This window comes from Photinus pyralis, unplaced genomic scaffold, assembly GCF_008802855.1.
Source record: "Photinus pyralis isolate 1611_PpyrPB1 unplaced genomic scaffold, Ppyr1.3 Ppyr1.4_LG2, whole genome shotgun sequence".
NCBI lineage: Eukaryota > Metazoa > Arthropoda > Insecta > Coleoptera > Lampyridae > Photinus > Photinus pyralis.
Window position 1 is genome coordinate 9,493,144 of NW_022170403.1, and position 25,515 is coordinate 9,518,658.

Here is a 25,515-nt window from a genome sequence, read left to right on the forward strand (position 1 = left end):
TCGTCGTGTATAATACAAAACTTTATTTTATAGCAGAAGCCATATAAGTCATGGTAAAGTGACAATTCTGAATTTAATTTAAAGACGTCAAAAATAGAAAACTTAGGTTCTGCCGTCGCCACTGAACTATTATTTTAATACTGGAACGCGCGCTCCGTCGGCCAGCGCGATCCGAGAGAGAGGGCCACAAAGGGGATCTCTGTCCTACTCTCGCGCACGCATAGAGCAGCCTATTTGATATGTTTTGAATTTATATTAATGATCAGTTTCCCAATGAGTGACAGTGACAGAAATCCCCCTTGCACTATCTCTCTCGACGTTTCTATGGCAGAGACCGACAGTGCGGGTTCCAGTTTAATAATAGTTCAGTGGCCGTCGCGATCGTTTCCATAGAAACTGAATTGGCATATGTTCTCAACGTCATTTTATATCGTGCATTTGTAATAAGTATGACCGTTGAGTGAAAAGTAAATGACAGATGTCGTTAGAATGCACAATCATAAGTTTCACTTTAGGGTTAGGGTAAGGACATAGTGGAGCGGCGAGGTTAGAGTGTAGCGGAGAGCGTAGCTGAGAGTGTTTTGACCCCAGATGCTAGCGGCGCTTCGCGTGCTACGTGAACGGAACTGTATGTAAAAAAGTCCCAATAACAAAAGAGAATATGAAAATGCGCATTCGTAATACTTTCGCATCCATAACGCCAGCTGCGCTTCGTCGTGTCAAAGAATGATTTTCTAAACCCATCGGCAAATGTTTGGTCTTGAAGAGTTATAGAAACAATTGTTATTTTTAGCGCATTTTTGCAAATTTATTTGTAAAAAGTAGCTTTTAATCTCACTTTGGCTGGCTGGCTGGCTGCAAATGTGGGCGCGTAGAAGAACTCTTGTAGAAAGGCAACGGGTGTACGTGTATCTACAAGGCCGTGAAATTTGTCAACCTTAGGGACACGGCTACATGATGTGGGGTTGGCGACATCTGGGCGTCATCCTCGAGCGTAGTATACTAACGTGAAGATTTTTCAGTTTTTTCCTATCTTCTACTACAGTTTTGGTCCGATTCTTTTCAAATTGGTGTCGTCGGAAAGATGTTGTAAACGCGCACAACTCCTGCGAATTTTGTTTTTTGTCCTCTAGGGGCGAAATTAACGACCTTTTGCGAGGCGCGCGCGCGCGCGTCTTCGAAAAGTAGTCAACTTCGGGCGCCTTTTACCTTCCGTTGCGAACTCACGCGGTTTAACGTTTCGTAAATCTCGAATCGCTGTCTCTCTTTCTCGTGTCGCCAATAGAAGCGAATTGCGGGTGAACGGGACGTCGGAAGTGGCTACCGTCAAAAGGAATGTGGTAGCCCCCGACACGATTATAACTTTAAAAGCGAATTGCGGGCGCACGCGGAAAGTAGGAAACGGTTAGTGAATGTAGTAGCCTTCGACAAGATCTGTTATTGATGGTTGAGTCAAAAGTGGCTAATAGAATCCTGATCTGCCACACAAAAATGCGCTGAAGTCCCTTCGATCTCACACGAGGACTTTGATAATTTTTTTCTTATTTTTATTTAAACCTTTTATTTTGATTTTTGTTTGAAGTAAATTTTTTATTATTTCAATTGTTTATTTTAACGGCCTACTAATTACACTGAGAGGCTTTGAAAATCGAAAACCACTGTGAATTATTAGAAAAAGGTGGAATTACGAAAAATATGTATAAGATAAATATCGACATGCTCATATCATTAAAAAGGTAATAAAATCCTACATTTGATGCGATAAAAAAACCTGGTAGTTCCATTTAAAATAATGAAGTTACCTTTGATTGCAATTTTAAAAATTGACGGAATGATTTCTTTCAACACAAAAGAAATTTAACTTTAGCCGTTTGGCGGATGTTAGTACATTTCATGACTAGTAATGCTGCCGAGTCACGGCCTTCTCGGTTTAATGATAACTGCGATATTCAATTTTTACTGGACATCTACTTTTTGAAAAAACGATGAATTGCGGTTAAACGACTCATTTTAGATATCATGTGTAATAGAGTTCCATTAAAGAAATTCAACTTTGATATAAATCACCCTGTATAATAATTGCAATTTCGTTGAAAGTATTTTTAGGTTGTATCCTTAAGATTCCTTCAATCATGCCCCGACAATAAATTTTTAATATGGGCGTTAATAAATCCGCAATCTTCCACCCACACACTAATGGCCCATCCTGTATACATAGAGGGATTAGTCTACAATAAACGCTTTTTATACAGAACTGAGAACTGTGTTGCCAGGGATAGGCAACCAACACAACATCGCGGCAAACTGGAGCTGTTTTTACAGTTCTTAAACTGTTATCAACCTGATACCATGTTAAGGGGGTTCTAAATAGAAAGTCGGCAACACATCATACACCCATAAGAGCAATGTTAACTTATTTCCCAAAAAAAAAATTTATTTGAAATGTTGAAGAAACGGACAAAACGTCTTTTTGGTGTATACATGTGTCTGAATGTTACAATAGAACGTTTTTTTAAAAACGAAGCATGTGTTAATAGATATGATTTTTTGTGTGGCGATTTCGAATTTTCAATATAATCAATCACAGATATCATTATTATTAAATAATCTTCTATTATAACACAGTACGTGCAGTGTATAAAAGTTTAAACCACCGCGCACGTTGTAGAATTATAAACTAGTGCCAAAATATTGGGAAAAACGGAAGAAATCGATGGAAATGTTTCATGTCAATAAGGTTGAAAATCCACTGCAACACAATATAGGTATCTCTTTTCTTTCTAATGATCCGCGGCAGGTATAAATTGCCCGAGGACTTGGTGTAATTAGTGGATAATTTAAACCACTAACAAAATAAATTTACCTTGTATATACCCGAGGCTATTTGTACTACATTTATGCAGAACCTTTGAATGTCTGCGGGGAAGCGGAATGGACCGGAACGAATGTTATTCCGGGTTCCGGTTGGTAAAAAATATTACATATAGTTTCGTGTCGTGGAAAAATTTTGTACGCCGTTCCCGTTCATGAAGCGACCGTGTGGTCAGATCCTCCCCCCGAAAAAAAAATTGCACATAATCCTACATAATGGAAATTATTCCCTAACTTCCAATCGAATCGAAATGTAACAAATCGAATCGGAATGTTTAGTCAAATCGGAATTGTTTGCCTAATAATTCCGATTTTACTAAACATTCCGATTCGATTTGTTACATTTCGATTCCTTTAGAGTTAGGGAATAACCCTCATTGTTGGTTTATTTTTTCTTAGTGTGGTAAATATCACATCTGGAAAGGATTATACGTTCTCCAGATCGTACCAGCACACGGAACCCAGCAGAATTCGCTTTGTCTCTACACAAAGGGAAACAATAGATTCCACAAAGCGGAACTCTGTAACTGATTTTTTAATGTTTTGGAGCTTTCTCTTTAACCTTTGAAAGGCAGTAAATAATGTTTATTCTTCCAAAATTTTAAATTTGGAATATTTTTCCTCCAAAGCGCAACCATTATGTTTACTATGCCCCCCCCCCCCTTCCTAAACCTCCTGGGGATGGGCTGATGCTCGCGTTCCGGTTCTCGAAAATTTCCATTCCGAGCACTCCAGGGAATCGTTATTCGCGGTACCCCATTATTGTCATCGCCAATGCAATTTTATAAATATGGGACAAGTGACGCAATTATTTTATTGAAAACATACGGTTTGGTGTTTCACCATTGTAAAACATGTCACTAATGGTACTTTTATTTGAAAGATAAATTTTAATACAATTTTACATATAAACTTAAATATTAGGTAAATAAAAAACGAACAAGCAGGTTTGCATTTCCGAAAAAGTATTTAATTTACCATGTGTACCGTCCTAATGTCCATATTACGACATCGCCTTGAATCCACTAATTCTGGCAATAATGACTGCATGTAAAATTCTTGCAGCTTTTTTTCCATATGTTGTGTCCAAAAGATGTCATCCCTATAAGAATGTAAGTGCATGAGTATTTCGCTAGACATATTTTGTAGGTAACATACCTTCTTATTTCCTCAACATGGATTCCCGCTGTTGTATAAACTATAAAATAACAGTTGCTTCTCTTGGTGATGTGCATAATGCCTTGGAGTTGATAGTAATAATTATGACTCCTTTTTAGCATAATTCTATTGTTTTCCTCATCTAAAACACAATAGTCAATTAATTTTAACATACATGCCTCAACAGGATCGTGGTCGCCACTTTTCAAGGAACTCTTAATTTCAACTATACTGTCTTCCCCAACTAAACCGTCAGGAGAACAAGCCAAATACGGTTTTTCTTCATCGACGATGAGACCGCATCTGGTTACCTTTACTTGATATAGGCGTTCAAAGTGCTCAATGGCATTTACTTCGCTCTCCAATCCAAATTGTGTGTATTTGTTTCCTCTAAAAGAACTATACAGTAAGTGTGTTACAGTTTTAGCTGTGGAAGTTGTCTTGCGTAATTTGCAAACTTTCCCAAAATTAGAAGCTGTTATTCTTTTTTTACGTTCAATAATCCATAAATCGCTTTTTGATTGGTTTATTGTATCACGCTCAACATCTCTTCTGTTTAAGTTCTTCAAATCTTTTAGAAATTGGGCTGATTTTAGTTCATATTCTTCCAAGGATAGGTCAGGGATTGCAATTTCCTCCACCATACCGTAATGTTGATCAGCGGTCTGAAACGCTCTTTTCTTGATATGATCTAAAACAAAAAGAAATAATTACAAATAAAAGACGCGGAAAGGGGGCGAGTGATTGTGATAAACATACTTACGTTTTCTAGATCTGTTGTTGTACCGATGTAGTTGGGCGTCTAGGAAGATTTGTGTGTAATGTCCTGGTGGTCTTCCACATAGCTGCTTATGTAAAACGCCTAATAAATTACGTTGTTTGCAATTGTAGGATATGGCCGCCAGTTCACACCTTAATTGGTAGGAATTTTTGAGTGAAAAGTTTATTCTTTTACCTCCTACAAGTTTAGCTATGATGGAATTATAAGTTTCCGCAGGATTATTGTCTGTATCATACAGTAAACTAGAGGCGTGATCCGCAAGTCGTTGTATAATGGTATTAATTCCACCTAGGATCCCGTTTTGGGTATATATATCAACTAAATCATCCTAAAAATAAGAAAACACCTTTAGTATGGAATTAATAAATAGCAAATCAGAAACATTACCTTATTCTCATCTGAACCTTTGCAAAAGTAATCTTTGCAATGTACATGGCGGCCAAAGATATGGTAGGGACTATTCAATATATCCTTCTTTAAATTGTCAATCTTGTCATCAAGTGCATTATTTTCGGATTTCCTGTATGCGATAGCCCTTATAACTGCATTGCGGAAGCGACCTAGCATTGATGGATTTGACACATACTCTCTGTGAGGTTTTGAGTATTTGGTGTCTTTACTCAAATCGCTGAGTTTATTTATGAAGTTTCGAAGTAAATGATTGCGACATTCAATTTTTTTTATGTAAAACGATGGACCGTATGGTGCGATTTCAACTAAATGTTTGTAAACGCTACTGTCGCCATCCCCAATTAGTTTTCCATATATAAGATTGTGGCGCGTTATGGAATTTTTAAAACCTTCACCTACAATGGCTGATTCCATGGCTCTAGACGTCTTAGACCAGTTTCGAAAACAATCATGGTCTTCTTCTTTACGCCCTCTAGCACATAAGAAGCAGTACTTATTTTTGACACCCATATGCAAAATTTTCTTTGTTTTGGCTCCAATGATAGATGCCTATAACAATGATTGGGTTATGCTTTGAATAGATAACGTATTCTTATAAACTTACCACTCCTGAAAGGGCAGAATAATTTTTACGATAAGATCGCTTTGCCCATGCACCGTCAGCTATAACGCCAATGACTGGTATACCATCTTTCATTTCATCGGCAAGCTCAGCTTCTTCTTTTGCAGCGACAGTCATCAATTGTTGATTTAATGCATGTACAGAAGGGTATATGGCATTGTGATTTTTTAAATAGGTCACGTTTGACATTTGCGGTATATCCATGGCTGCAAGCAGCTCTGCTAATTGACTGTATCCAATTCCAATAGATAAGGACCCAATAATACCAGCTTGATTTGTGGAATGAAATGTTGCACTACCACCGCAACTTCTTACGGAATCTATTTTCCCACACACTTTACATTTAAACGTAAATATGCTTTCTAAGCCTTCAATTTTTTCCGATTGGATGTCCATGTCGAAGAAAGAGCAACCAAAGCCATCATGTCGTAGAGCTCTAAGAGATGCCAAAAAATGACCAATCTCTACAATTCGGCGACCAGATAAAAATAAGGTATCTTTTTGCTCGCAATGAGGTTCTGTTTCTAGATCACTTTCATAAAATGACATTTCCGAACCGTGTTCGTCTTCATCATTGGTTCCACTGCCTGCTTCATGATTGACGTCTGATAAATGTTCTTCACATTGAACCATGCAATTAGGTTTGTCATCTTCTTCTATACTACTAACAACATTCATTGCCATTTTGGTTAACTTCCTGAAACAACACAAACCGTATAAGTATAGGTATACGTAGCATGTAAGATAAAATTAGAACATGTTCAATTATTTAAAAAAACTAACATAAAAAATTTGTACTTACGCTTCTCGGGCTTTCTGCAATATCACCTTCCTGCTCCGTTTCTTGGTGGTGAAACTTTTTCTTGCTTTAGGCATTTTACCACAATACACACTTTAGTACGTTTGATATAACGCAAAAGTAAGTAAACAATATTTGAAAATCGCTAGGGAAGTTCTTTTATATGAAGTAGAGACGTAATTATATCATTATTATGCAATTAGTTTTTGAGATGCTCATTATTTTGTGTACAATATATCTATTTTTGATAATGTTTTTCAATATCGTAATGAGTAATTATAGGTGATTACAGGTGAAATCATAAGTTACATTATCGATAATAAATTATTTTATGTTTCCTATGTAATGACATTATTTACACAATTATTGCAAAATCTCCTAGAATTTGAAAATAAACATAATTACAACAAATGCAGGTATAGCGTTAAATATTTATAGAATTTTCCTGAATTGACAGTGATTATGTAAATTAGGTAAATATAATAAACCCTCATTAACTCAACAATGAGAAGGTACCTGTGACCTTCTTGCTGCAATTGGTAATGTGTGTTGCATAGCCTTAAATACAGTAAGGCGCAATCTTAAATTTTTGCAAGTGTTTAGAGGCGCCTTAACATTTCAACCATATCGTCTTTGCGAAACATCTTTGTGTTAAAAAATCACAGTTTGATGCTATTAATAAAAATAAAGACTAATAGGTAACCCTAATTTGATTATCAGATTACATTTTAAAACAAATTCCTGTAGAGTTGGTTGCGTTGGTTGTCTATTATGGCCATCTATTCCACACATTTGATCCGTTTTTTTAAGTATACATAGCCCAAATGTATACATTAGAGAAAAATTCCCTGTATATACTATACTTTTCTCTTTATAAATAAAGGATATAATAGTAGTCTGCATTTCTTGGCAAATTCGTTGTGAGATTTCGTTTAATCTAGCCAAATATTCTCAAAATTCTGTAATCAATATAAATAAAACTCGTTGAAGAAATAGAGCAAGTCCTTTTGTTTTGTCTGAGGAATGATATAATTTGTAACTTTTTCATCCAGATTTATTTGTCTGTACTTTTAAATAATCAACCACCTTTGTGTTTTATTTATGAGAAATTGAAACTCCCTTAATTCACCAATGATCAACGAATATAAAGGGCCTATTTTTAAATGTGCGATGTTCTACCTGACAATTTTAATAGTAATTCGATCAATTAATCTCCCTTGTTGTAAACAATCCTATAATAAACATATTAACTAACCTTTCAGCTGCTAAAAATAGGGATTATCATTATCACAACTACTAACTACCTACTGGATATTACGTACCGCATATATTTGACTGATTATATTATGATATTAAATCCATAAGTGGTTACACCCGCTATATTAAGACTAGAAAGTGTTTGTTATGCATATAGACTATCCGAAGGTCCACGATAAAGTTATTATGTACTAGGCTTCAGATTTGTATGCACTTAAAACATTAAAATATGCATGCATTTAAATTTATTTTTACATATGTTCATGCACTTAAAATTGACTTTTTCAGAAGTAGGAATGCTAACCAAAAAAATGTGCGTGTGAAATTGTCAAAGGTAAATTTATTCCTATTTCAGTAAATATGGATTTGTATCTTGAAAAACTGTTTATTCACGATCATATTGTAATCAATCTCATAATTGGCGGCCCAGCGGGAAGAAGGGTATAAGTATGAATGTTGGGTTTTGAGAAAATCGATATCCAACTTCGTTTAGGGCCGGTTCTACAATGCTAGTATATACCACGGATAAGCTATTCTTGGAGTAACATTCGAAAATTTGGTTCTACATTTGCAGAATAGCGTTATTCCAGGTGTAAAATGGCGGATAAGTTATCCCTTTGAAATTGTTTGGATATACCAGGCATTAAAGTTATTCTCCCATTCTATTGGTAGCGGCTTTGTATGTCGTTCTCATTTGTCACTTACTTGTCAAGCTGACAGCACGTGTTTTTTGTGATTTTTTTATCAAAATCAAAATGAACATACATATTTTCGACTCTGAGGAAGATGACTGGGATGAGTTTGAGAACGGACATAATCCGAAAATGTTTAGACGTCGGTTAGCTGACGTTATTTTGCTTTACATAACTAGAATGCCTATTCGATGGTTTACAGGCCAAATTTCTTTGAAGAATATGCCGATTTGGAATTCTTTACACGGTTTCGTCTGCAAAAGCGTACATGTGAAATGCTTCTAGAAATGATTCAGGATAGAATTCAAAGTACCAGAGACAGAAATCATGCGATAACACCAACAACAAAGTAGCTCTTAAGTTTACGTTTTCATGCAACATGCTCAATTCAGTTGCAGATTTTGCAGGTGTTAGCAAAACCTCTGGCTGTGGCATTGTGACCCAGGTGACCGATGCAATCGCCTCTCTTCATAATAACTTCATAATACTTCCTACTAGACCCTTGAATTCTTCAACCAAGCTAACTAGCACATCTACTTCATCAGATGTAAAATTACTGCACCTTTTTTAGCCTCGCCACTTTCCATCATTTCTAAGACCCGCGAAATCAATACACAAATCACAAAAAATTCTGTAATCAGTACAAATGTCAGCACAAACTGAACTAATGTGCGTACAAATGAGCTACTCCCCGGATATACGAGGTATAGCTATTCTAGGGTGATCGGATGACTGTAGAACGCAACTCAAAAATTTAACCGAGTATAAGCTTATCCCTGGTATACCAATTCTCGGTTTTATTCTCGCATTGTAGAACCGGCCCTTAGGTGCATTTTAACACCAATACCTACTCCTAGAAAAATATTCTTTTTTTTACTAAACTTGAAAGAAGCAGTAGTTTCAATAGCAAAATTTTAGACATGATACAACCATTTGTTTACAAACAAATCAATACTTATACCGTTTTGCACATTTATTTAGGCTAAAAAAACAAAACATATATCCTTTTACACAACAAAATTTTAGCATTGAGAAATCATTACTCATCTTCACTATCATCACTATTAGTAATAGTATCTGTCAAGTCTTCTTTTGTCGGTAGATTCCTGTAAAAGTGAGGCAAATTTTCGTCAATATAGGAAAGAAGCTCTATCAAATTTTTACTTTACTTATACCCTTTTCCACTATTCAAAAATAATAAATGACGAAAATTAAAAAGTGAATAAGGAAATAAGTCAACTTATATCCATTTTCCCATTATAATATGTTTCATTAGTGATTTATTTTCAGATATATGTTAACTTGTACCTGTATCCCCAAATTTCTTGATATAAATCTAGACTTGTATCCATTTACGCAAGACTATATACACACAGTTATTATTGAAAATATACATACATCTTTATTCACAATAAGTACTTGAGTGTTTTAAAAGCTCCTGACATACTTATCTCATTTTTCGCAATTTTGGACTTATCTATACTCTTTTTCCCGCCGGACCGCCAATTGTCATTTTGAAGGATAAGGAAGTTGTGTTTTACAACACTTATTTTTTCAGGAGGGAGGAAAGTAGATTCTCGAGGTTAGTAATGTTCGATTCGAGGTTAGTATAGTATATTAAGAGTCTTCTGTACCCACTGCATCCAATGTAAATTTCCATAAGAGCGCTCGCCATAAAAACTCTATTTGTTTCTCCAAAAACAATTTTTTTTAAGAACTATTTTATAAATTTAGACCTTTATCTACAAAATGGTCGGACTATTTTTTTTTTAAGTTTATAGCAACTTAATACCGATTGTTTAAAGATTAGATGTTTCGCACCGATGATTGCGCTAATCTGTTTTATTTTTTTACTCTCGATCAAGACGATTTATGGAAAAAGTAAACCGACAGTTTTTTAGATAAGTTACTTCTAAACATGACCCCAAAAAATGAAATCATAATTTTTGTAAATAAAGTCTGTATCTTGGCGGGTGTTAAATCAACAATTTGAGTATAACAAGTGGCGCCGCTGCACAGTGTCGGTGGGAACTAACTAAGGACTAAGACAGGAGTTGACAATGCAAGAATATCATCTTATCTCTTGCAGCTTGCAGCTATAATCATCTATACACTATAATCATTGAATAATAAATCTATTCAATGCTATAATATAAAAAAGTTGCGCTTAGGTAAAAAAGACTCTTAAGTATGGAGAACGGTAAGGGATTTTTACCGTTCGAAGACAATTGTTTGGAGGAGGAGCGAAGCGACGACTCCAATTATTGTCTGAGAACGGTAACCCTTAACCACAGATTTAAATAAATCTGTGCCTTAACGTTCGACGTGCTTATAACATTTTTTGCGCGATCGAAATTAAAATTATCCAACCACTATAAATATGCACTAAGAAATTAACGAGCAGAATAAATCGAAATAATCGAAGTGGTTTGGTGTACATCACTAGGTAACCAGTTTAAATGTCAAAATTGAAATTAATAATTTCATAAAAATGTGCATGTGTCTGATGTAGTTTACTAGCTTTGCACTTCCTTTATGACTTTATGAGCGTCTTTCTATAGGAAACAACAGCACAAATTGTACGTTTAATGTACCTAACAATAATTAAAGATTAAATGTAATGTAAGACTGTTGATTTTGAACCGATTGTTTTTAAAAAGGCGTCGGTAATAGTTATTTACATGATTAGTGCGGGAACAGTTGTTTTGAAGATGAGCGCGAAGTTTGGCGGCGCGAGTGCGCAACGCGCACGAGCGACGCATCTCGCGCGAATCAAGCAAATACTGTTCACGCACGTAACATGTATTCTATTTTTTGCACGGATTAGTTAAATCGAATTTATATAAATTAATTCAAATTCTTTTCGCGAGATTTTTGCGACATTATAATTCTTTTGAAAAAATCAAGTCCTCTATGCCGATAAAGTAGACATTTAGAAATTTAAAATGTCAATTTATTGTTCAAAACTTCTGGTTTAAGCTTATTTTTGCCCGTGTACTACAGGGAATGATGTAAAGTGTATTTATATTTTCTTTTTTACTCTTCCATCATACTACTTTTTAGTTTATGATACGCACTAAATAGATAATTTCGTTGAATTTTCAGGCACTAGTGCGCGAAAGTAGATAGTCAATTGTAAAATTGACGTTCCCGACGTTCGTGTTTTATTGGGAAAACGCGATTTAGACCGAAGGAGTGTAAAAAGTATTTTTGCTGTTCTGTTTTTAGATCGGTAAGTAATTTTGGCGTCGTCGTAATCACAGAATACGGCCTTATTTTATTTTCTGTGGTCGTAATCATAGCAACTGCTAAATGCTACGTACTGTCACAACCGTCTATAATTACAAGCCGTGCTGAGAATTATGGCAACACTGCATGGTAGACCGATTTCCTAATTCAACTTGACACATTTTGGGTGTATTATATATGTGTTTTGGGTGTAATATTCCAATTTACCCGTTTTAACAGAGCGAGATTGCGACAATTTGTGTTACTCCGTACGGAATAAACAGAAATTGTTATTCAGGTAAGTTGCTAAACGAAATATGTCGATTTGTTGTCATAACCTCTAAAGCAGGCTACTCCTTACTGGACCCTTTACAAGCACTTGTATTTGTTCAAAGTGCCTGTACAAGCTCAAATATGACCTACACACTACGTGGTACGTAAGTACGGTAAGTGTTTATCGTGAAAAAATACAATTAGTTTGTATTTCAGGTATTCTAGCACGGACATGTCAAATCGATTTTCTGAAGGAACGTTTCAACTTATTCCCAAGAGTTCATGGTACGGGAATTTGAAGTCTATGGGGCTCCCCTCTTCAAAAGCTTCGTACCTAGATCCACTGGAGTAGTGACTGGCTTAAAGTCTGCCATTCTGAATCACACCTGGTCGTTGATAAAACCTCGCTGATGCGCAGCGATTTACTGTCCTTTTACCGAAATTAAGTGCTCAAGCGTGTGCTTTACCTCGACCTCTTTCGACAGAAGTTCACCAATTTCGGAGATCTCGATGGAAAACACATTATGATACAGTTACCAATTTACAGCGTTCCGAATTTTAAAGTCAAATAAAAATGTTATTATCCATTTTTGTAAATAAATAATATATATGCACAATTGTAAGCTGCCTAAGTATCTTTCTTCTATATTAAAACCGCCAAGGCGAAACACAGGGGAGAAGAAAATGCCATTTTTCAAGAGCAACAAGACGCCATTAAAACTTACATCGGCCTACCGATTGACTTTCGAACAACGTTGGCAAACTTCTCAGCATGGCTTGTAATTATAGACGGCTGTGGTACTGTCATGGAAACACACATGGTAAATAATCAGAAATGACCGATCGCGCAAAAATATTCATTACCTACCTCGATTTAGTTGCTAATATCCTAATGGATAGAGATGGCGCTCTCATCGTAACTGTCTGACACAGATGACAACTGATTTAGATGCAAATTGTTCAAAACCGCATTTTAAAAACAATTCTTATTCTTACTATGAGTAATATGGATTATTTTAAGTTTTGTGCTTTTTTTTGTAAATTGTAAATGAACGACCAAACGCGAAAAAGATGAAATAAGTAAATGCCATTGAGTTAGAAAACTAATGGAGGGAATCAAATGCTTGGCCAAGCGTAGACCACGGGAACCAAAAGTGGCCTCTAGCTGTGATTAAAGTACCACACCACTTCCGTTATCATTAGCGTCTCACTTCAGTGGCATAGAGATATAATTTTCTTTCCACTAATAGGAATAATAACAAAAAAAACGTATAGGAGTAAAATACATGCTCGTGGTAAAGTAAACAAAATAGACAAGGATGGGAAAGTATGCAGATTTATAGTCATTGATTACAAATCTAAATATACCTACATCGATGTGTTCCAGTACTATAATTAAGGCCAGTTTACTATAGCCACTACAACTTGACAATTCCCATTAAATTCACTGTGTTGATCAATAGCTACAATTGACTGGTTGGTCTCAGGTTCATTACAAGGGCAGAGAGATTCAATAATAATTTATTGTTTATTGGTCTCAAAATGTATCCGCACTCGTAAAAAAACTTACACCTGATATCCATATTATAAACTCACACGTTTAGCTGTAAAAACAAGTTTTGATAGTATACCTACTGCATATTTGATAAACATTTTCCGGTGCAACCTTTGGTTGCTTTGGTCGAAATCATAGTCAATGAAGCGTTGTGAGCACAAAAGCAAATTTCGAGAGCTGTTCTTGAGATATATTTACAAATGTTAGGTAACCATTTTGCTCGAAGTACTGGTTCGTTTGGAAAACTAAAAAACATAAACTAGGTTAGGTACCTACAACCTCGCCTACAACATGATAAATGACAGGTCTTACCGATGAAAGGAAATGCCCTGTTTCTTCCCTTTATGAGAAATTTTGCATGATACGCAGCTAATCATTCTCAATTCACAAAATTGCGTGTGATAAAAACACGATGCGGCAGTTAGTTATTTATATAAACCAGAGCACAAACCGATCCGAAATTATTAGGTACTTTAAAATGGCAAATTTAATAAAATTTGAATTTGGTGGAAAATTGACAGTGACAGGACCCGCGTTTTCATATGTCAAATAATGTCGGCCAAAATGTACCTTCACGGGAACCTATCCACGCGAGTGGCCTCTATCTGTGGCAACTTCCGTCTACAAAAATTCTTACCCCCTCTACCATTATATTCCCTCCATTAGTTTTCTATCTCAATGGCCACACCCCAACATAGTTCAAAAGGGCGTACCATCTATTACCATCACTTTCGGCACATTAATTACGTATAGCGCTATCCTTTATAGAGGTACCCTGAGCATGGAAGACAAGATTCGCATTATTTATTATAGCTGTCAATCAAATTGTTAGCACAAATCACACAGAAAATTATCAGATTTGAGACTTTACAACATAAATAAACCGCCTTTTTATTTATTTAAATCGCATAGAAGCAAGAAATGTTACATTTAAAATGGAAAATGTTACTTTTAAATAAATGTACACGTGTAGCTTACTTACTACAATTAGCACTATAATTTCAAAAAGAAACCCCACCGATTGGACATAGGTATGCCGAAAGGTAGGCAAGACGCGTAGCGACCAAAATTTGATATTGCACGCACACACAGTCTATAAATCTCGTTTTCCTAAGAATATTGCACGCACTGCATCAACATCATATAGGCCAAAATAATAATTGGAAACGAATTCACTTCCTGTCGCAACTTAAGGTAAGTTCATATAATAGCTCTCCGTTCATACGTTTCCGTTTGTCCGTTAGCCAATCAGAAGACAGCAAATTTTTAAATCGTACGTCGTCCGTTTACGACGGAAAAGTTGGTTGAAGTTGAACATTTACGTTTCCGTTGGTCCGTTTTTAACAAGAGTGAGGTTATGTTTGGTACGTTAACAGTGTTCGCCTCTTCGTTTCTTCACGGTAATAATCAGAGAGCAACGTGTTCTTACTTTCGTACCATTTTTACATACTGAAAATCACGGAAGGTGCAGTACAAAATAAAATTTAGGTTATGGTTATACGTTGCAAATGTACAATGTGGACGGATTGCTATGAACCTTAACAAAATGTATTATCCGTTTGACGGATCAACGCAACGGATGAACGGAGAGCTATGAACCCACCTTTAATCTCCGTTACCATTACGCCTAAAACCATGTAATTAAAATTAAAATGTTGAACATAAACTTTACTTACTTACGGTTTTTTTGATATTCTGCAAGCCCGCAATGAATTCACTGCAGCACATCATGCCAAACAAGGTAAACATAGTCCCAAATTTGAATGGCGTAGCTTTATGTACTAAAACTATTTCAGGAATAACAATTATGGACGCGTCTATAATTATGGCAAGCACTAATGTTATTCGTATTCAATTGATAACGCAATAATTACACAATATTTAGTGAAAAAACCGCCCATCATGTTTAGGGCGAATATTTTTAGTTAGATTTGATTTCGCGCGATCGTGAAATCTGTCAACTGTCACATTGTAAGGATTAAAAATTCAGTAATTTTATAATTCAGATTTCGTATAAAATCTTTTAAAAATTATGCGAATTTTGGACAAGAGAGGGCAGGAGCACTCCATATAAACATTTGACTGCGCAGATATCCCTGCCACTATCCTTACCCCACTACAACGGTAAGGTGTATATAAACAAGAGCACAGCCAAATGGAGATCAGATCCCAGATCCTGCAACTATAAACGATCACCCGAGATCCACGCCTGAATTATAATATTTACCATTGTTCTTTCTACCACCCTTCCAGATTCCGATTCAGCGTATGGTCGAGTATATCACCGTCGCTGTATCAACCCCGCAAATAACAATAAAAATAACCATAATAGTTCAATGCCCGCGTTTTCATATGTCAAATAATGTCGGCCAAAATGTACCTTTACGGGAACCTATCCACGCGAGTGGCCTCTATCTGTGGCGACTTCCGTCTACAAAAATTCTTACCCCTTCTACCATTATATTCCCTCCATTAGTTTTCTAACTCAATGGTAAATGCGGACCGAAGTAAACACAAGTAGGAGTTGTGATTAACTTTAGCCAGACTATTGGCCCGTATGAATAAAAGTAAGCAAATGCTTATACTTGCAAAATTCAAAGTAAATACTCGTAAGTGCTCATTCGCACTGGGCGATTGAGCAGCGCTGCTAAGCAGAAGGACCAGGACACAGTGCAGCGCTGCTAAACCATGCTAAACAGACCAGTATGAAGGGGCAGTTACGAGTATTTACTTTGAATTTTGCAAGTATAAGCATTTGCTTACTTTTATGCATACGGGCCAATGTTTTGTTTCACGTAACCTAAAACTAAACGAGCGCGGTGCTAAATGGTTAAGTAAAAACAAAAGCAAAAAGAAACCGTTAATTATTCAAGGATCGATAAGTATATAAAACTCGAACTTGAGTTTAATGAAATTGATTGTTACTTTAGTTAGAGAGACCATTACTGTTTAGATTTCTGGGTGGAAAAGTTCAATTCTTGTCTAGACATGGAAACATTGGGTTGCGACTTGCGACCCATGAGAAAAGCAAGGCCAAGGGATGGCAATTTATGCCATCATAATGTTGCATATCGGAGACGTCGTAGCACTACCTCAAGAGGAGAGGATACTGCCATACTTTGTTATTTTCGCGTGCCCGTAAAGCGAATGAGCCACTGAATGGGCGACGAAACCTCCTGCTACTGCAGCCGATCTACAGCCAGAGCCACCAAACTGTTTTAAGTTACTTGCAGATGTATTGCACACTGACTCCCTCGGTATTGCGCAAACGCAAGCGCGCTAAAATTTGAATTTGCGTACAACTGTCAAGTTTAAGGGTCCCTTTTCTACACCCTGTATATTCCATAGGTATTGATGGATCCATAATTATTTGAATCCATAGATATGTATAAGCTGCAGCCACTAAATCTGTACCGACGTTAATGAAAGAGATATCCAATAAGCCACGAGTAGAATACCAATCATGCGTACTGAGTTGACATTCCCGGAATTTCACTGGCGTGTGGCGTGTTGTTTCCTTGGAACAAAAAAGTGGTTTACTGTGTTGTAGTTTACGCCAGGCGCATTTGAAATGATTTCCGGTCTTGTGTATTAACAAATGCGTTTTACGATTGGATTTGTACTTGGTGACAAAAGCACACAAGTCTTGACAAACGTGAAGATATGCTTCAAGACTGGATTTATGTTTGGTAACGAAAGCGCATTGGGTACACTTTAAATCCTTGGTGATCTTGAATGTTAATAATGTGTTATAATTAGATTTATTTTATTATTGCATAGTCGCACTAAACCCATTTTAAATTCTTGGTAGTCTCGTTTGCGCATATGCTGTGTTCGACTTACTGTGCAAAGCATTTCTGTTAGATATGTGGGCACAGATGCTCCTTATTGACAGATGGGAGACTATCTATGTATATATGATTTAAATTTGAAACGTTTGAATTGGTCACGTTATATATATTTGGAAAATCTATTTCTAATTCACGGGCGCGTACCGAACCGCAACGAATTCAACCAACCCTACATCTTTTGGGCCAGATGTTAATAATAAAATTAAATATGTTGGCTTTGGATAGAATTTTGGCTTGTATGCCATTTTATGTTTCACGATAAATGTAGAGCCGAGAGAAGAGCATATGTTCACATCTTTTGCGTGGACTGTGCCCCTGTTAATTTCGGGTCTAACCAGCGAACACATAGTTAAATGACAGTACTCAGGATCTATTAACTACGAGAACACTGACAGAATGATCATGTCTATTATAATAGGCGTAGTTCAACCTAGGTCTGCTTCTTACAGACTCCACATATAAGGCACTATTTGACCTTACTGTCGGTAGCAGTAAACAATTTAAAACCAACCTGAAGCCAATGTAACTTTCTTTGGAACACTTCAATGCATATTCATGAAGTGATTTAAAATTAAAACATGAGTCAATAAGAGGATTTAATTAATCGTTTCAGCCGTTAATATACAATATTTACTAGCTAGTGTAATTGGCAAACTTAATTCCATTTCCAAGTACATATAGTTAACAGCTAAACGTATAGTTTAACAGGCGTTAAATTTTAATTAAAAAATTCACAGATTTCGCAATCCACACGCAACCATCGGATACACTGGAAATGATAACCGTATAACGCCATATGTAAAACAAAAATAAGGCTTATAAGACTTAAGCCAAGCTCTGCTTAAGTTTTTCAGTGCAAACGGTCACAACACGTATAGGCGCAAATGCTAGAACAGTGGGATACAGCTAATAGAATCACTAAGCTAAACTAAACTAAACAATTTATAAAGATCTCGCAATGAAAAGATAGAGATCTTATCTTTAAGCATGGGAGAACTACAGAGCCTTAGAAGGCTTTTTAGAGGCCATCTTCCAATGTGCTGCCAACTACAAGATAGGTACAACAGCTGCGAGGATGATAGATGTGGGCTTTGCAGTCTTGACAGCTGAAACAGTGGAACGTTTTCTGCACTTGTAGTACTGCCAATGGACACAGACAAACTACCTTCAATAACGCTACTCTAATGCCCGACGAGGACTAGGGAGCGACACTTCAACATGGGCATCGGTTTCTTGAACCCTTCAGTACACGCCCTCTATGAATTTTCGTGAGCACACGCGCTATGGTTGAATCAGCCGCATCGACCTTTTCTGCGGTAATTATTGATTTTTCACTAATTCACATATGTACCTACATTACAACCTTCATCACCTGACAATCAAATTTAAGTTCTTGTAATCATTGTTCTAAACCTCATTTATACTGCAGAATATGTAATGTAATTTCCTCCTTAGTAACACAAATAATTTAAAATTACATATATAAAACTATCACAGCATGTTATGTAGATATGTACATAGTTCGTTTACAACCCGAAGCCACCTTTGCAGGGTGGACTTCGCTTAATTGTATCGTCAGGCGTCCATTGATCTGGTGTTTTCGCTTCAATTGATAAAGCGTGAACTCCATTTTGTAATTCGTCCTTCAATAAATCGTGAATAATACGATGCCGCTAAAAGAACATTCCAATAGTGATACATTATAATTAACAAGAACATTAAAGACATACCTTAATCAATGGTACACCGCTAAACTTTTCACTGACGACAACCACTTTAAAGTGTGTTTCAGAACCCTTAGGGACGTTATGCATATGAGATTCATTAAGGACATCCAAGTGGAGTACGTTCAAGTTTGTACTCAATTTCTGTCTGATTGCTGTTGCAACTGGAGCTGCCAAGTTAGACATTTTGATTTTCAAGATTAAATTTTTCAATGTGTGGTTAAAATATCCTGTATCTGAAAAAAAAAATAAAAATGAAATAAAAGAAGAATATTACTTAACTAATTGCTAATAAACAATGATAAGAAGACATGAATGATGATTATTAATCAATTTGCTTTCTATTTCTAATGGAAATTTCCTCCGATGTCACGACTCGAACAGCGAAAAAAAGTAAACACAATCCACTATCCAGTGGCGTCACAGATTTTCGGTAAATTGATCTTTCCATAAAGGGTCGATTACACGTAGCGAGTTTACTAGCTATTAGCCGGCTAATTTGCTAGTTGATAGTAAACTAGCTCCGGGTAATCCTATACTAGCAAACTAGCCGGCCGGTTGAAAGCAGATCAACGTTACTCGCTACTCGCCGTCATTTTGAGCGAGTCAGCTAGTAAACTAGTCATGTGTAAACGGAGTTGCTAGTTAAAAAACGGCAAGTGACAAGCCAGTAGTGGTGAAAATGTCGGAAGAATTGGTTATAGCCGAAGTGGTTGTTTTGTCAGCGGTCATAAAAAACGAGCTCGAAAACGAAATACGTAGAAAAAATGAGAAAACGGAACATCGTCGAAGAAGTGTGTGAGTGCAGGGCCGGTCCTAGGGCGAGGATAATTTTAGGGGCGGCATTTTTTAAATTTAAAAATAAAAAAACATGCTTTTGTTATAATAATGTAGTATAATAATAAATCTTATTGTAATCAAAGAATACTTAATTTGTAATGTCAATTGATTGAAAGCGATTATAAAATATAGCCATCTCTGCCAGGCCATTAATTTGCGATATATGCAATAGAATATAGCATGGTTTTTTATTACTTTACCGTAATTGATACACAACGAATAAGCTAGCGCCGGCGGTGATACACCAGTGTCGCTGCTTCGCTTATTACTGCTTAATCCTTATAGACGAGAAGTGAAGGAATCGTACAAAGTCACAAAGGTTTAAAAAAACCTTTAGAAATATAGAGCTAAACAGGGGTGACTTTCCAAAATATAGTATCTCTAAGGATACTTTTAACTATTCCAGTAACCAGTGGAAAACGTTCTTTCTAAAAAAAAAATAATAAAAAATATTTACTTTTAACAATGACACAGGACAGATTAACGGATCCTTTTCCCTTACGATGAATTGTCAAAATGACAAACGGGACAAAGGGCCCTTATTTCAAGATTTAGCAGCACGAATACAGGCGAAATCCATTGTAATTGCTGGTACGACGCAGTGAAATTGCAACATATATAAGGTAACTTACCTTCCAACTCGTCTCCCAAGATTCTTTCTAATCATTAAATCGTTGGTGCGCATAGTCAAAGTTGGGCATTTTATCAATATGATTATTATTTTTGCGGCCCCTTTCACAGTGCCGCCCCTCCGCCCTACCTGTCGGTACGCCACTGATGATATATTGTTAACAATTTTGCAAATGAGAAGTCAAGAAGAGTTCCTATATAAATATAGATATTATTACACTGTTTTTGTATTTTTGTTTGAATTTCCGTTTTTTATATGCTTATGTAAACGTCATTTTCTGATTTCTACAATTTTATTTCATTTTCTCGTAGTTTGGTTGTACCTACTTATACTCATATTAAAGAACCACTTAATAAGCAAAAAACCTTTTCATTGGGGCGGCAAAGTTAGTGATAGCCTCTCTCACTTTTTTCGACTGACGAATGTTGCATCCATATATACTTCTCTTATATATATGGTTGCATCGCATTGTTCTGTTTTGACATCGCGCTGGACGCATTCTCGTTATTCTATTACAACAGTCGCACTCGTAAGTCGTAAAAATAGCAATATGGTTCAGTTGATCTAAATAATCTAAATTCTACACTGTTTTAATATTAGCTATATTTGGTATTATACTGCATGTTCCTATATTGATATACATAGATTAACAACATTATCAATTTAGTGATAAGTTAATTAGTGGTGTGTTAGCCACTATAACGTAAAGTATATAATAATAAATAATTCAGTGATTTGTATTATTTATATTTTGTTCTGTTTAGCAGTGAAACTAAATTTTTCAGATTGAAAATAAGAGGTTAAAATGCACTTTACCTTTTAATTTTACGTAAGTAAGACTACCTTTCTTTTCTCTTAATTAAAGTTTCTACTTGCTTAGCTTAAGTAAGTATTTATATCTAAGTACTTATGTGAAGTTAGTGTAATATCTGTAACTCGTGGCCCTACTGAGTACAACGTAAAATCAGTACGCGTATATCGAAAAATGTAGAATCATATCCATAGTTTATCGTAATTCTTGTTAAAAATAAAGTGACGTTCGCTGCTTCCCATTTAACATTTGTATGGTTTGTTGGTGCCAAGGTTATTTTATTTCATTGAAAACCTAACCTTAGGTTTTCTATTAGCGTTTTCGATTGGCAAAACTCGTACTGCACGAGAAACTGGAGAAATGCATGTGAAAATTGCTCGCAATGGAACAAATATTTGTTATCATTTGTCCATAACCTCATTTTAGATTTGTATTTATACAATGATTTAGGTAATCGACAAATCTGTATTCTAAAAAATTACTGAAACGATTTCACTATTATTTATGATAAACAATGAGGAATATAAATTTGAAATTCCTGTAAAGAACCAATTTTTGGCGTTCAGTTTAAATAGTAAATGCAACTTTTTGTAAAGTAGAAGTTATATGGCTAGTTCATCGTCTTCGCTATCGCTAGATGACAACAAAAAACTCTCCAACGCAAGAAACAAATTCAAATTGTCGCACTTTTGTTTTGAAAATTTGCTCCACGAGCTCTCCGACCTCGTGCGTCAAAATTTGCACTAAGTGCCTAATTGTTGCATCACATTTGCCAATGGAACACAGAAAATTGCCCTAAAATTACCAATAGAACGTAAAAATTGCACTCGTGCAGCACGAATTTTGCCAATCGAAAACGCTATAAGTTTTATTTCAAAATACACCTGGTAACTATGTTGGCGGAAGCGCGAGAAACGGAATGTGTACGTCATCGAGAATACAGACATTAACATTTGACGTTCCCGTTGTTTGTAGTCGCGCGGGCGCTTATTTTTGATGGAATTTTCTTGAGTCTGTTATAGTTTTACTTGTTTAAAATTTGTTGAATTTTGAAGTGCATAAGGACATAGGTATATTAGCTGTAGATATCTGTTTGGTGCAATATAAAGACATTTAGTTTGTAAATTTTGTGGGTTTTCATAGCCGTGATTGAAAGGTTAGTTCATCAGTTGTATGCACTTTTGTATGTTATAATTAAGTATTTTTTTTAGAAGAGTGGAGGTCCCTAACACTCTAAAATTCCTGATCCTGGTGTAAATAAAATCTCGTTTTTTACGTTTCCCAAAGACCCTAACGTTCTTAAAGAATGGGCAAAAAAATGTTTCACATCCGACAGCAAGCTAAAACGTGCTGCGCCCTCATTGGCCAAAACGGCGAACCGATGAAAGCCTAGCGTCCCTGGCTGCAAACGTTTAAAAGCAGAGCCACAAACTCTGCAAACTGCAACGCAATTCCTGCTTCGACTGCACTTCAAGAAACAAAAACCTCTTCACCTGCAGAACCAGGTCACCTTACCAGCTCGACCTCGCCCTACCGCCACACTACCATTAGTCACAGGGGCGCCGTTAGCCTCGACGGGCCCCGGGAATATTTTTTGACCGGGCCCTTATAATTGAAATTTCTGTTGTCCATCACCCTTATCTTAAACTATATACTTAGATTTGAAAGGAGAACATTTGAATAATTTTCATACAGACACAGTAATTTTCATAATTTATTATGAATTGTTAGAATTCAAATAACCAAATTACAATTTAACTCTGCTGATTTTCTTATTAGCAAAAGTGAATATCACTCGCTCAAAATTAATTTCTCTAGCAAGTTGAGCTTCAAGAGCTAATGTATCGAGATTGATCTAACGATCTTGACCCATAGTCGATCTCAAACGGTTTTTTACCTAGCGAGCCTTCTGCCACTGTGCCGTAATTAGGAAATTTTGCTCAATATGGTATGGTTTTTTAAATCTGCTGTGCATTTTTTTTATATTCTACTCTCTCATATAGAGATATGCATATGCAGATTTCTGTTAAAAAATACAATGAAAAATCATGTTTCAAAATCTCTTTTGGCCGGGCCCCCGGAATATGACCGGGCCCCGGGGCAAATGCCCCGGCTGACCCCCCTTATCAGCGGCCCTGATTAGTCAGAAGACCCGCATCCGTGCTGAACCCAACGACGGAGCTCGCCGCGTGCGCCTCGGTTACCATTTTGTACATACTAAATATACATATTCCATAAAACGTAACCGCATTTTATTTAGCGTCGTCCGCTAAAGAATGTTTAGAGTTTTAATTCCCCAAGCCAAGGTATTATGGTTCTTATTTTGTAGATCGCGGAATTTTATCAATTTCCACCTCTAAAATTAATTTGATTACATTTTCATTAAATGTCATCACATCACTGTTTTTGAAAGTAAAACGTGCATAACTTTTACCACAGACAACATTGTCTGTGCTATAACTAACTATTCATGGCAACTAAAAACAACTAACTACTTTTTCATTACTACCTAATTTTACAATAATTAAAACTAAATCAAGGCGTTAAGGAGGGAAGGCATTTTCAAATATCTCAACACTCTCACTAAAATCTGTCTTTCATTATCAATATCAAAATCACGATATTAAACTAAATAATAAAGTTTCCATAGTTACATTACATACACTAAACATTTTTTAATTTCACACCAAATTGTTCTCGTAACAATTCATGCCTCTTTTTGTTCTAACTGTTTAGCACTTTCCACATATTCAACACAAATTTTATGCCCGGTACACTGTTCACGGATAAAATGGTATTTTGTGTCAATATGTTTGGTTCGTTTATGAAACTCTGGATTTTTAATTAAATGTATTGCACTTTGATTGTCATCTAATAAAGGTGTTGTATATGTTGTCTGTGCTTTTACATACGACAACCAATTGGTCTCAGATTTTGCATACGCATACCTTTAGTGGTGCCAAGTTTAACTTTAGAAAATGGGAGGGAGGTAAACACATGTTCTACCATTGAATAAGTAATTATAATTACTTATTCAATGGTTCTACCCTTCATGGTATTCTAATGAAAGGTCTCATCCTCATCGAAATAAATTGGTTTGTATGTACAAACTATAAAGCCCCATTCAAATAGGTGGTAGTGCAGTGCTGTTGCGGTGCGGTGCCTTTGTATAAAAGTTTGAAATACGCATACCCATATGACAATTCACAATGACATATGCAGTGCAGACGACTTGCAGCCGCGTGCCGAAAGTATGTAAACTTCAAACTTTCTGCACTGCACCGCACACTACGGTAGCAAGCACCAATAGGAACGCATCATGTTTGTCATGGCCATCTGTCACAGCTAATTACATAAGCTCTTCATAGTGTTTGCGCGGGTGTGCATTTAATTTAATTGTTTGATTGATGGATTTTAACGATTTGCTGCTGCTATTGTTGTTTGTTGTTCATAATTTTGTAGAATAAAATAATCCCGCACGCACACCGATTTTGCGGTGATTGTTATTGTGATAATTAAAGGTCTCAACGAAAGGAATTAATTATTACCAACCATTGCTCTCCTCCTCGGCCTCTTATCGTGACCTTATACCTCAAGAACGGATTGTGGGAAGAAGGTACTCTCAAAGGGCGATTGAGACGTCTGCAAGAAATATATCCATTGATGATGTCAAAACAAAAGCTATTTCGGTTTAAAAAAATAGGCTTTATCTGCACAAGAGTTGTGCACAATTTATACTTGTTTGTATAGTATATGTACCGCCGAAGCGAGTATTTTTAGCGCATTTCCACAAAAAAAAAAATGCGCTATTGTGGCCACTTTGTCCGTCCGTCCGTCCGTCCGTCCGCTAACTTTGCGACGCTACTAGTTTTTTATCTTAAGAGCTATTGTTCTACTTTTTCGCTATTTGGTTCGTTATGGTGTCGAGTCTTGTACCAAGGAAGGAATTTTTTCTGTACCGCTTACAAAAAAAGTTATTGTAAAAAAACAAAAAACCGTTTTTTACATGTT

At 36.1% G+C, this 25,515-nt stretch overlaps 3 protein-coding genes across 9 annotated transcripts in view; 1 reads left to right on the forward strand and 2 right to left on the reverse strand.

Annotated features, from left to right (window-relative positions):
- LOC116163227 overlaps positions 1-25,515 on the forward strand; it is a 49,344-nt gene that overhangs the window by 11,718 nt on the left and 12,111 nt on the right. The window contains exons 1-2 of one of the 5 annotated variants that reach the window (XM_031477088.1): positions 21,251-21,401; positions 21,458-21,522. The exons of 1 other annotated variant lie outside the window; for it this stretch is intronic. The gene's annotated coding sequence lies outside the window, so the exon portion shown is untranslated. Of the gene's footprint in view, positions 1-21,105; positions 21,223-21,249; positions 21,523-25,515 lie in introns of those variants that run through there. 3 more of the 5 variants (XM_031477089.1, XM_031477090.1, XM_031477087.1) reach the window with 3 other exon arrangements.
- LOC116163225 lies at positions 3,729-6,930 on the reverse strand. Of its 2 annotated transcripts, XM_031477082.1 has the most exons (6): positions 6,646-6,921; positions 5,826-6,540; positions 5,198-5,770; positions 4,793-5,138; positions 4,030-4,720; positions 3,729-3,973 (listed from the first exon to the last, which is right to left on the reverse strand). In XM_031477082.1, exons 1-6 carry the CDS (start codon positions 6,717-6,719, stop codon positions 3,841-3,843), a joined length of 2,532 nt encoding a protein of 843 aa, XP_031332942.1. In that variant the 5' UTR covers positions 6,720-6,921; the 3' UTR covers positions 3,729-3,840. The 2 variants fall into 2 exon arrangements, with proteins under 2 accessions (XP_031332942.1, XP_031332943.1); XM_031477083.1 differs by lacking the exons at positions 3,729-3,973; positions 4,030-4,720 and having other exon boundaries at positions 4,853-4,987; positions 5,047-5,138; positions 6,646-6,930.
- Positions 18,078-19,654, reverse strand: LOC116163228 (bolA-like protein DDB_G0274169). 2 transcript variants are annotated; one of them, XM_031477091.1, is made up of 3 exons: positions 19,505-19,654; positions 19,229-19,458; positions 18,078-19,171 (listed from the first exon to the last, which is right to left on the reverse strand). In XM_031477091.1, exons 1-3 carry the CDS (start codon positions 19,533-19,535, stop codon positions 19,025-19,027), a joined length of 408 nt encoding a protein of 135 aa, XP_031332951.1. In that variant the 5' UTR covers positions 19,536-19,654; the 3' UTR covers positions 18,078-19,024. The 2 variants fall into 2 exon arrangements, with proteins under 2 accessions (XP_031332951.1, XP_031332952.1); XM_031477092.1 differs by having other exon boundaries at positions 19,229-19,620.